Source organism: Aythya ferina (genome assembly GCF_964211825.1).
Source record: "Aythya ferina genome assembly, chromosome: 3".
Taxonomy (NCBI): Eukaryota; Metazoa; Chordata; class Aves; order Anseriformes; family Anatidae; genus Aythya; species Aythya ferina.
Window position 1 is genome coordinate 45,837,237 of NC_140298.1, and position 12,057 is coordinate 45,849,293.

Genomic DNA, 12,057 nt, shown 5'->3' on the forward strand with positions numbered 1-12,057 from the left:
CTCCCATTAAGTTTGGTTTATTAAGCCAGGATTCTTGAGATCGTATTATTCAAACACTTAAGTGAAAGATTCTTTCCAGTGTCTGAAGGATACTTAAGCTGGTAGAGCGGCAACAGACTCAGCTGGATGTAGGGTGCCATGTAGAACATACAGGTTTTGGAACAGATTGAGGCGCAAATTTCTGTGATGCTTTGGATTTGCATAGGGTTGTTTTCCAGAGAGCTGTTCATCTAACACTCGTCAAAGAAACAGCATGGAAAGCCCTTAAATATAATTGGGAAACCATGGTGGGTACAGGAAGAGTGCTTACAAAGAACATACCCTGTCATCCTACAGGTATGATGGAGAGAGAAAACTGATTGCAGTAAAATGGTTGAAATAACAGAAAAGTGCAGTGGAGAAAGCTGTCTGTTAGGGTCTTATATATGCGAGAGTATTTTAAAGGCTTCCTTGGCTATCCCACTTTGAGTAACTTTATTAAAGGGTCTGGCTTACAAGCTGGATGTTGCTGTGTACAATTTCACCCACCATAGCAAGAGGCAATGAAGCATATTTTATACTGTCCTCATTTTGTAAGATTTAGGTTTAGTCAAATACCTGCCAAACTTCATTTATCCTCACTTACCTATTGGTTTCATTTTAGCATGCTGAGATTTCTGACAGGTAGTGTCACCACAAATCAGCTCTTCAGAGGGGCACGTCTTCAATGGGCAGGACTCTGCAGCTGCAACTTCAGAAAGGATGGACCAGTGCAGAGTACTGGTCTCTGCTTGAAAGACTTGGAAAAAGGCAGGGCAGAGAGCCAGAAGAGCCTTGAGCACTTTTACAAGCACCACACTTGTTGGTAGCAGCAAACACCATTGCTGACTGGTGACATTTGTCTAACTGGGATCAAGGTGTTCTTTAAGTCTTAGCAAACAAGCAGAGGAGGCAGATAGAAGTGCAGAACTGTGGGCAAACCACCTCTTAAACTCTGCTTCAGAGTGAATCTTTGATGTGCAGTGGTTGTGTGTTCCCTCTGGCATAAGGATTATTGCAGACTGCTTCCCATTTGCTCACAAAGCTTGCAGTGCCTCTCTCCTTGGCATTGCTGAGCTTTTAAAGAATGTGAGATGATGATATTTCTCAGTCCTAACTGGATCTTCTCTGAGACCTAAGATCAGGCAGCAGTTTTCCTACATCTTAGTAATATCATGTTTCTCTTCTCTGGCTTGCTTGCCAAATACCTAAGCGTTTTGGACAGCATTTGCTCCTTTGCGGCTCTGTTTCTCTTTTGGGGCTGTGTAAACTGTTTCTCGTATTTGTCTTCTGTATTGATGTAATAATTTTCCCCTTTTGTAATACCTGAATATGATACACTGGTTTTCATCCCTGAAGGTTTTTGTAAAAGAAGGTGGGAGTAGCACTGCAGTCATCTCATGGACTGGAAACTCATCAGTCTGATCCACAGGCGTGTGCTAGGGCTGTGCACAGCAGGCAAAAATAGTGCACAGCCTTTCCCACTCAGCTATTCTGCCTCCAGAACTGCAGACTTCTCTCTAAAATGAGTTTACTATTTCAAAGGTGCTATCGAAACAAATTTTGGTAGCATTTGTGTGCTTAGAAAATGTGTGCAATTGCTTAGGTGCCAATTAATTAGTGCTACGGCTGCAACCGACAGCTTTGGAGTGCAAAGTCAGCAATGGGCATGCTCTGTGTGCAGAAAGCGTAATGCCTCACCCACACAGCTCGGCCTGATGGCCAGTGCTTATTTCAAAAAACTAGTGCTAATTAGTCCTGTTTCTTTTAACATTCATTTCACATTTTTTTTTATTTTTTTTTTTGTCTGAAAGATTTAAGCATGGACAGGGGGAGTGGATCTCTGGAGCTAATCAGAACTAATAGCACAGCAAATAGTCCCTCAGAAACTATTAGGCTTGGAATAGTTCTCCTTGGAGACATCTTAAATGTAAAATTATACCATGGCTTTTTAAATAATGTTAGCCTTTCTGCAGTGATTTTCATCCAGCTTGAGTAATTTGACATCAAAAAAGGAACCAAATTAAAACAGATGCTTGGCATGAATAGGACTTATTTTTAGAAGGAAATATTACTGAAATGGAAACCTGTACATTTTCCAGTTCACAGAACTGCAGAGCTCTATCTCTGTGATACTTCTGTAGGAATTAATATTGTAGATGAAGCTGTCAGTTTAAAATCTCTGTGTGCGTTGTTATGCTGTCTTTTTTCCAGAAGGGATATGTATCCCAGCTATAGCCTGTTCCACCAGTCATGCCTCCAGCTTCAGATATGAAACTCAGTGCATAAATATGGCATAGAAACAATGTGTAAAGAGATATGGAGTTAATTCTTCTTCCTCCCCTCATGTCTCCACCCAGTAAAATGAACAAAAAGAAGAAGAAAAAAAAAAAAAAAAAGAGAGAGAGAAAAAAAGATTCCTACAGGGAGCATTACATCATGCTGTTATATGGATCTCTTCTTAAATGTGATTAATACATACTTATACTACAGACAGGTTTTAGAAAAACTTCAAACCATGTAGGAGGAAATAAAGCATCTTTAGGAAGTGTATAAAACTCTTATTCTCCTCCTTGCTTTTTCCACAAAGCCGTCTATGTTCCCTGGTGCTGATCAAAAGTAGCTTTCACTTGCCCTGCTTACTTGAACACACTGGCAGCCTCAGCTGTGGCCACTTGAGGTATTGCAGTGCCCAGGTCTCTGCCCTGGTCTTCTGCTGGACTTCCTGCTGCTGGAGACAGAGCAGGAGACAAGGACTGCCCTAATTCACTCTCACATCTCAGTTTCAGCTCAAGGAAAGGTGACTTGGGGCAGTTGAAGAAAAGGCAGGCAACCGTCCCACTTGGGATTGGGGGCAAAAAGAGCAGCCAAGGAGAGCTACCCCTGATGCCCCTGCAGCACAGCTCACCAAAGTTCCTCAGTCAAAGCCACACAACCTCCTTTATACCCATGTGAGTGCCGCAGGGTGTATCTTTAATGTTTCCCAGTATTTGAGGTTGATCCCAGTGCAAGTGGAAGTTTTCCGGTGGAATAAATTCACTAAAATAAAATGGATATGTATATATATATATGGTTTTTTTCTTTACTCCATGGTAGTGGTGCAGACAGGGTTAAAGCACAGTGCCAGCATTGTCACGGTTAGCTTGATTTCCCCAAGACCGGAGGTGGAGGGAGGGGACTAGTCTTGCCCATTTCTATTGACGCAATTAGACAGAGCTTTTGTGTCCTGCTTCACTTAAGAGGAAAAATCAAGTGAGAGCCAAGCAAACGTTTTAATGCAGTGTTGTTTGTACATTAAAGATGCATGAAGTCCTTTTTCCCCAGCCCAGGAAGCCTCAAGCAGCAGCGAACTGTTTCCTTGCTCCAGTTTGCCCTGGCCAGAGCGCCATCCTTCCTCCTCAGGCCAGTTACAGCTTTTCTCGTCACGGCATCTCATGTTCCTTTTCCATCTTCTTACTCACTCCATTGCTTTTCTCTCACTGTTTCTTTTAAGCTGCTCAGTTTCCAGACAGCCAAGGCAGTTAAGTTGTCACCTCCTACCACCTGCCCTTTACCAATCTTGCAACTTGTAGCGATGAAGAGCTGCATGTGAGAAACACAGGCATCCTCCTCACACAAGGTCACCTGGGTTAATTTCAGCTGTTTAAAAAGGCAATTTACATTAGCGGGGCTAATTCTGCCCAAAGCAGATTAGGGAGTGCTCACACATACCCTTTATTTGGCAGAGCTGTGAAGGCTGTAAATCCCAGCTGGTGGGTGGTAGCAGACAGCTGGGGACTGTAACATCTGGTAATGGCATAACTAGATCCAAAAGAAGAAATTCATCTACACAGCCACATGAATACCTTCACAAAACTGCAGCCAGCAAATATGAACACATACTGTCTGTATAGATGCCGTACCATTTTCAGCAAGGTTTGGCCCATACAGAACTGTACCAACACTTTCCTTTATACTCCTCAGTCCACCCCAGGAAAGCTGAAAATATTGAATAACCATTAATAAGGAAGAATCAGGCAATTTTTTTCTACACAAAAGACTTGTAAAAGGACTTGCAAAAACTGGCCAGACTTGTTAAATAGGATTTTGAAAATATTCTCCCCTGATCCTTTCTTCCTGGACAGAGAAAGAGTTCAGTATTATCCTTTGATGGAGTTTGCCTCATTTTAAAATATCATGAGGTTTTTACCCTAAATTCCCCTGAAGAAAATATAACTTTGCTTTCAGCTAGTCAGTAAAAGAGACAAAGGATGTGCTAGCTGAAGGACAAAAAAGCCCATTGCTAGGACAAAGGACACTATTACATGTGTTGAATCCATGGGTACCCAATACACAGAGATAAAGTATATTTGTTCTATGGTTCAGTTTCTTATTTTTCTTAAGGACAATAACAAGCTTCTCTGCTTCATAGCTCTTCCCCACCAAGGTACAATAGAGCTCTTGTTACACTTTCAGTCAAGTTATTTATACATTTTGAGAGCTTTCTGAGTTGGTGTTCTTCACCACACAGCTACAGAGGGAAATAGAAAAGTAGCAGCATTACATATTTCTCAGAACCTCAGGGCTGGAAGCAGAGAAAGTATTCCATGAAGTCTGTAACAGAGGATGTTTGTGTATACATTTAGTTCAAATCAGAATTAATATCTTAAAGGCAAATCATTCCTTGCACAGAGGAAGAGTTTCAAACAGTTCATGGGCCATCACAGAGAGGAGCAGGGAAGAAGCTGTCTTCAGGCAAGACACAATATCTCAAAGGAAACACAGAGAGACATAGGTAGGCAGCAGCCCAGAGGCTTTGGCCCACGTTGGAGTGGAGTAGCTGACAACTACTCCACTGTAGTTGTCATGAAAAGCATAGCTCTGAGAAATATTGTCTTAGATTGCATTTGAGGAACATACTTAATGGTCACATTGGGTGGGAGTGAAGTGCCACCTGCACTGTTTTCTGGTCCACACAATCTGCCCTGGTTGATTCAATGTGCAGAGCTAAAACCTCTTCATACACAGGGGTAGACTAAAAACAGAGATGGCCTTTACAAATCAGAGGTAAATTAAGCTCCAGAGCAGCAACAAGAGGAAGAATCAGTAACAAAGAGGTGGAAAGTGAAGTGTCTGGCTTGTGTCTCTCTGCTCTAGTAGAGGTTTGCTGCTCCTGCAAACCTCTTGTCCCAGCCTTATCCCTGCTCACACTGAAGTTCCTTCAGATTACTGTCCGGGTAAATGAGAGTGATCATTACCAAGAAGGCAGGATTGGTACCAATCATTGAGTTTTTAATGTAATAAGTACTTTGGCTCATGTTGGAGTGAGAGTGTCACATGCCTCTCTTCTGTGGCTGATGGCACAGACGTTCTGGTCTCACATGAATGTCACTTACATGAATGAAGTATAGGTGCATTTTAGTTAAACCTCAAAGAGTCCAGAACATCTTTCCATTCCTACTAAAGCTTTCCCCTTTCTAGACAGTCCTAACATGGCAGGGACGAGAACTCTGGCTGTGTGGTGTCACGGAGCTGCAGAGAGGTAGCTGAGGGCCTGGCCACCATTGTTGCTGCTGTGTGCACCATGTCCCCCACCAGAAATACCAGCCCCCAGTGCTGGGAGCTCCAGTGGTGATCTGCTGTGTGCTCCTGGGGAGCTTGCCCCTTTAGTCACCTTTAGTCATTGTATGGCAGCATGTATACATGTTAAAGTAAAAAATTCAGTGTGTTTAGCAGGATGGTTTTGAGATGTATATTTATATAGCGTGCTGTGAATTAGAAGCCTTACATAACATCTACTGCTGCTGCTACTAAATCACTAGCAGACTGCTTCACATTATGCTGTTTTGAATTTTGTGTTAATAGCTGAGACTATTTTAAGTGTTTGGATTTTCTTTTTTAGACGATATATATACAGTTATATTCCTGCATTACTAATAGGTGCTTAAAATTTTCCACAACTCTGGATATCCCCTTTCACAGGGAAATACAACAGAAAAACAATCTGGAATATATCGCTTGCTACAGCACCATAGTGGTAGCAGAACTTACCACAGAAGCAGTAATACTTGCTGCTCTGCTGGTTTGTAGTAGGCAAGCAGTGCCCTAGCGGGCACACGTTTATGTAGCTCCATCAACTTGACAAGAGCTATATTAGTTTATTCCAGCCAAGAAAGTGGCCCTGCATATCTTTTTATATGTTAGACTTATTGGTTGAGTGGGACACATTTGGCCACTGCAGTTTTATTTATGAGGAGTCATTCAATAGGATTTTCATTGGGTTTTTGAGAATGTCTCTACTAAACTGGGAGAGCAACGTTATTCTAAGGAGAAATTGCTAGTAGGGTTTTTTTCTACTCATCTGTTTTTGAATTTCTCTCTTCATTTATTCAAATATGGATAACTGCTGCTTCTCTGCATCATTTCACTGTTGTTCATTCAGAATCAAATCACTGGTATGGTTTCAGATGCCTGCCACAGCCACTAACCACCTTTATCAGTGCAAACACATGTCAGTTATGAGGAGTACAAAACCTCTGATGTATGAGTTATTGTGGCTGACGCACTAAATTCTAGACCTGTACTTAAATTTGTGTCACCATAAGTAAGCCATGAAAATGCATGCAAAAGCAGCCAGGCATTTATCTCCATTAACAAAAGAAGTTTTTAAAAACACGTTTCCAGGCAAACACTGTTGCTTTAAATCTGAGCTCTGTGCTGAGTTCTTATGGAGAACTAATCACATTGAAGGTTGGAAGCCTTCAAATCCAAGCCAGTAATGGAATTATGAATTTCTGAAAAAGCCACCCATTATTCTTCTGTAAACCTGTTATTCAAATGTAGTGCTGCCATTTTCTAGCAATAAGAAATTAATGCCAAAATATTTTACTCCAAATGAGTTCCTAGTAGAATGAGTTGGTTTTTTTTTTTGCCACTCCCTCTGCAGTTACATTTGAGATTCCAAAGTGCAAATATCTTTCTTGGATTATTTTGCAGCTATTTGGGGGGTTGTAGATATCACTTAACTCTGCAAAGCAAGAATCACTAATCAGTGCTCTCAACTGGGCAAACGATTGAGACTCTTAGACTGACATCCCAAATACAAGTGTTAGGAGCACTGATGCGAAGTCAGTGCCATTCTAACAGCAGGCTTCCCATGCAGTGATGCTATCTAAGCAGCAGGTGCAGCATTTTTCTGAGACCTGCTGCTAGACGAACAAAAAGTTTTCATGTCTCACTGTATTCTCTGATCTTATGAAAGGTGCTGAATGCAGAAATGTGATGTGTAGAGCAGATTTCTTTCTAGCTTAGGAATAGGTAGACTTTGGTTAGATGGCCAAGTGCAAACTCTGGCCGCTCTCTTGTTCATTACAACAGCATGGCTCTTGTTTATTACAACAGCACAGCCAGTTACCAATGACTTCAACTCAGATCTTCCCTAGCATCTACAAAATTTTGTTTCTGCCAAGCCCACCTGACAAGTAATTTCTATTAATTTATTGGCAGACATACAAGCATATGCCAATATTACAAACATATGCATTTTTATTTTTTTTTGTCAAAGATGTCATTCTAAAACTATTATTATTTTCGAATTCTTCAGGTTGTTTGATTTCTAAATGAGACTTCTTGTCACTGCCATTATTTATGGGCAAACAAAGCTATAGGCATCAAAAAGTGTGACTACACCTTCAGAATCCAAAATAATTATTGCTCCATCTGCCTGAGGCAGACAGTCAACATGGCTCTCATTTTTGCAGGGTTTGAGCTGGCCTCTACAAGAATAATGATTAACAGAAGAATTTTAAATATTAATTCATTTAAGCTGTATAAATTGCTTGTTTTGTGCTTAGTGCTGCCAGCTGGTACCTTACCACACTGTGCTTCATTTATTTCAGATAATTGACAAGAGCAAGAGAGACCCCTCTGAAGAAATTGAGATTCTCTTGCGATATGGACAGCATCCAAACATCATTACTCTTAAAGATGTGAGTAATCTTTGACCACTACAGTACTAAATGATTTTCACCTAATGATCAGGCTCACTTATTATAAGGAAAATTCTCCAGTTTAAGGTCAGAGCTAAAAAAAAGACTCATTGAAATTAAGGGGAAAACATAACTTTAACAAATTACAGGCTAATAGTTGGAAAGACTGGTCAGGTTATATTCTCCAAATCCTGTCTAAACAACTGAGGATAAAACCAAAGGGCCGCAGTGCTGGAGAACAACAAAATGTACCTAGTTTTGAAGCACTTCTCAGAAGTGGGATCTCAGCTAGGATTGTCCATACTGTGTTAGATTCAGAGTTTAAAGAACAAAATTGCTTGTGTCACTGGCCAGTTCAATATGGTTCAGACCTTAGAGAAATATATATATAAAATTTCTAGTCACATACCCTTGGGAAAGTATCACCTAATTCCTAAGTATTAGAGAATATCTTAAAATCTGTGCAAGAAAGGTTTTATATTCCTTTCCCAAAACATCTAGCATTGATGACTATAACACTGTCTATTATTGCAGTCCAGATAAAAGATTATGACATGAAAATGGCCATCTTCCAATCTAGACAAAAAATGTCTTTTCCCCCTTGCAATTGACGTTGATGGTAAATACATCTTGCAGCTCGTGTCAACAATATATTCACCAGAATTGCAAATATAAACTATATGATATCATTGGAAGCACGTCTTGGCCAACAGTATAATGCAGTTCATTTAGCTGATCATGAGTCAAAGGGAAATATTGATATTTAAAATGGCAAATGTTACCCTGTAGAACGGGAAAGAGAGAACATTACTGAGAAGGAGGCTTGGGTGAGAGCCAGGAGACATTTCAGGCTGTGTGAAATGGTGCTGCTTTTAGCAGTTTGGTCTGCTTTGCTGACAAGATAGCAGATCAGGAAAGCTGCCTGTCTATGTGGACAAATCAGCAAGTTGCCACAGACACGAGAAAAAAAGTGATGATTAAGTCTTGTTATAAAGTTGCCTTTTCTGTTGTTAAGCATAATAAGCACATTTCCCACACATTAGCTGATATTTTCTTCTTACAACATCTTACATAAACAAGCCAGTACTGTGATTAAAGGGCCAACCTTCACCAAGTGTAAGTTGGGTCTAAAATATGTATTTGTTGTATTACTCTTCCAGGTCTATGATGATGGGAAATACGTGTACCTGGTGATGGAGCTGATGAGGGGAGGCGAGCTCCTGGACCGCATTCTTCGGCAGAAGTGTTTCTCAGAACGAGAGGCCAGCGCCGTGCTGTGCACCATCACCAGGACTGTGGACTACCTGCACTCCCAGGGTGTAAGCATTGCTTTTTTGGTTCTCTGCAGCTGTTCTCTTAAATTCCAACTTTTAGAAAAAGTGAATAGTTGTGATTATACTTCTCTGAAATATAAATATGTTTTTACCCCCAAAAAAAGTGTTCAGACAAAATAATGTTTCATTCTTTTCCCATGTTTGGAATTGCGTTTAGGTTGTGAAATAGGGTCACAGGCTTTTTAGCCACTTCCTGGCTGAACTACAGTATGTCAAAGTGGTATTTTCGTCCCCAAACTACACTGATTTTCAAGTCTGTGTAACTTGCTGAGGTACTTTGCTTCTTATCACAGTCATTATTGCCATATCTGATCTTTTAACTGAATTTCAGATAGGGTATCTGAGTCAGCAGATAAGTAGAAAATCAAATGCTCAGTTTTCAAAGCAAAGTAGCAGTTTGAGCAGCTGATGAGAAAGGTTTCTGACATGCTGTTAAAGAACTGACTTCTAAAATCTAAGCTTTCTGTATACAGCAGCTTGAAAATCTCTCCTTTTCCACTTTTCAGGGACAAACAGTTTGGATAACTAGTCAAATATTTGCTTCTTTTTCCTTTCATGGTTAAAACAAGTGCATTTTGTGCTTGGACTTGTGTGTTTTCATGATAGCTTTTCAGTGTAGATATAGAGGCTGTTTTCCCAACGTAGAAATGCAGTGCCTGTTGTAAAACAGATAGCCACTTGAAGTTGGGTACCTACAGAAAGGATTTGTGTGAAAAGTAACCCCTCCCTTCAAGTGTGAGCTACTCATATGAACAGTCACAAGAAGACCCTTATTCATTTTCCTCCTCTGACAGGATTTCTTTTTCACCTTTCAGCTGAATATTTAGGGCTATCCAGGAGACTCTGACAGCAATGTGTTTGTACAACAGCCCCCGCTGCTCTCACTCAGGAAGAAAGTCCCCCCACTTTGAGCAGTTGTCTCCATCATAATGTATCAGCAGAGGTTTTAGGACTTGTTCTTCCTGATTTTAATAGATTTTAAACTTTTTCCCCCTTCCTTTACCTGAGTTTTTTTAAGCAGCTTTTCTCCAAAACTGAAATATTTTAGGCATGAGCTCTTGACCGACCTCAAATATCAGAGCAGAAAGGGCAGCCAACCCTGGGTGCTCCCCCACCTCCTCCCCTCACTTGTTATTCACTGCTTTCTCGTTAAGGTGGTGCACCGGGATTTGAAGCCAAGTAATATCCTCTACATGGATGAGTCAGGAAACCCAGACTCCATCAGGATCTGTGACTTCGGCTTTGCCAAGCAACTGAGAGCGGAGAATGGGCTGCTCATGACTCCCTGCTACACCGCCAACTTCGTCGCCCCTGAGGTAGGATCGTGTTTCAACGCCATGACTAAGGAGCATGGCACAGAAAGCTGTCCTCCATCCTGCTCACCTTTTTTCTCACTGCCTTTCAAAGAGGAGCAGGGCAGAATGCAGGCTACAGGCACTTTTGCAGCTTTTATTACCATACGTCTCCTGTTCATGTCAGCCTTCTCGGGCCAGTTGTTTCTTTCCTGACAGAAGCCGGTGTTTGTCTCGTACTGACGTACAGCATGCTTTGGGCTCATTACTGGGATAAATACCATTTTTCCTCTAGCTGCTTCTTCTCAGAGTGCTTGCCCTCCAGTGCATTGCATCAGAACAGAATAAGGCTTAGAAGGGAAATCTTGATATCAGGAATAAGACTTGAAAGAAATATCTATGGTTGAAATCCTTACAGAGCTGAAGTCAGTGGAAGCTTTGCCATTGATTTGATTGAGCTAGAGAAAGATCTCTCCTCTTGAGCTTTTCTAGCACCAATCCCCCTGTTAGAGGGGATGTACGAACTATAGTAAAGATAAGAAAATTGTAAAGGTTTTGAAACTCCTCTCTCCCAGGCCCACCTGTCTATCTTTCCACTCATTTTGGAAACAATGGTTGAAATTCTTTGTGGTGTCAAATCTCTGGGCTTATCCTCCTATACCCATTTCTTTTACCTTACCCTGCAGAGCTGCTCATGGGATAACAGACTGTCTGATATGAGTAACAGACCAGAACTGGCTTTCCCTTTTCTGATGAATTGCAATACCTTGGGGTTCTCATCCCTGTCTGCCCCGACATCACCTGTGAGAGGGAGGAGAGGGCTGCTTTCCTATTTTTGCAGACGGGAAAATAGAGGTGGGCCAAAGAGCTTGCCTCAAGCCTGGGGAAAGGTGGTTTTGTATCACCAGTGAGCATTGCTCCTTTCACTCAGACCCACTGCAGTGGGGTTTGGTTCCCACAGCTGGTTGGGTTGTTTTGTCCTTTCACTCTGTTGGGTACTTGGTATTTCATTGCTTCTTCTTTCCAATGAAAGACAAAGAGGCTATTTTTCTGGGTTATTTTCTATTTCTTGCAGCAATGCTCATCAACATTTTTTGTATTTGCAATACACAGCTTCAAATGAGCATCTACTTTTCCTTGCTGCAGTCCCTGTAAGAAAAATGCAAAACTATTGCCTTTCAATACTTCATCTGTCCTCTGCTGTCAAACACCACTTTCTCTCAGTTGATATCGTTCATCAATCTTTTCTGCCCCATAACTGTCCTCCACCTCATCTGTGTGGTTGCAATTGGAAAGTGAAAAATGGGGTGATCTTTCTGTACATTTTCCTTTTGTGATACCAAAAGATACAGGAATGAGAACCTTCCAGCATCAGAAAGAGAATTTGTTAAATTGAGACCATTGCCAGGGGCAGTATAAATTCAAAGCAGATTTTTTTCAGCAAAA

General features: G+C 41.2%; 1 protein-coding gene across 13 annotated transcripts in view; it reads left to right on the top strand.

Annotated features, from left to right (window-relative positions):
• Nucleotides 1–12,057, top strand: part of RPS6KA2 (ribosomal protein S6 kinase A2) — a 303,450-nt gene that overhangs the window by 277,510 nt on the left and 13,883 nt on the right. For all 13 annotated transcript variants that reach the window (XM_084513721.1, XM_084513720.1, XM_084513724.1 and 10 more), the window contains 3 exons: nt 7,896–7,985; nt 9,146–9,304; nt 10,474–10,635. In XM_084513721.1, the coding sequence (XP_084369847.1) occupies nt 7,896–7,985; nt 9,146–9,304; nt 10,474–10,635 (411 nt within the window). The remainder of the gene's footprint in view (nt 1–7,895; nt 7,986–9,145; nt 9,305–10,473; nt 10,636–12,057) is intronic.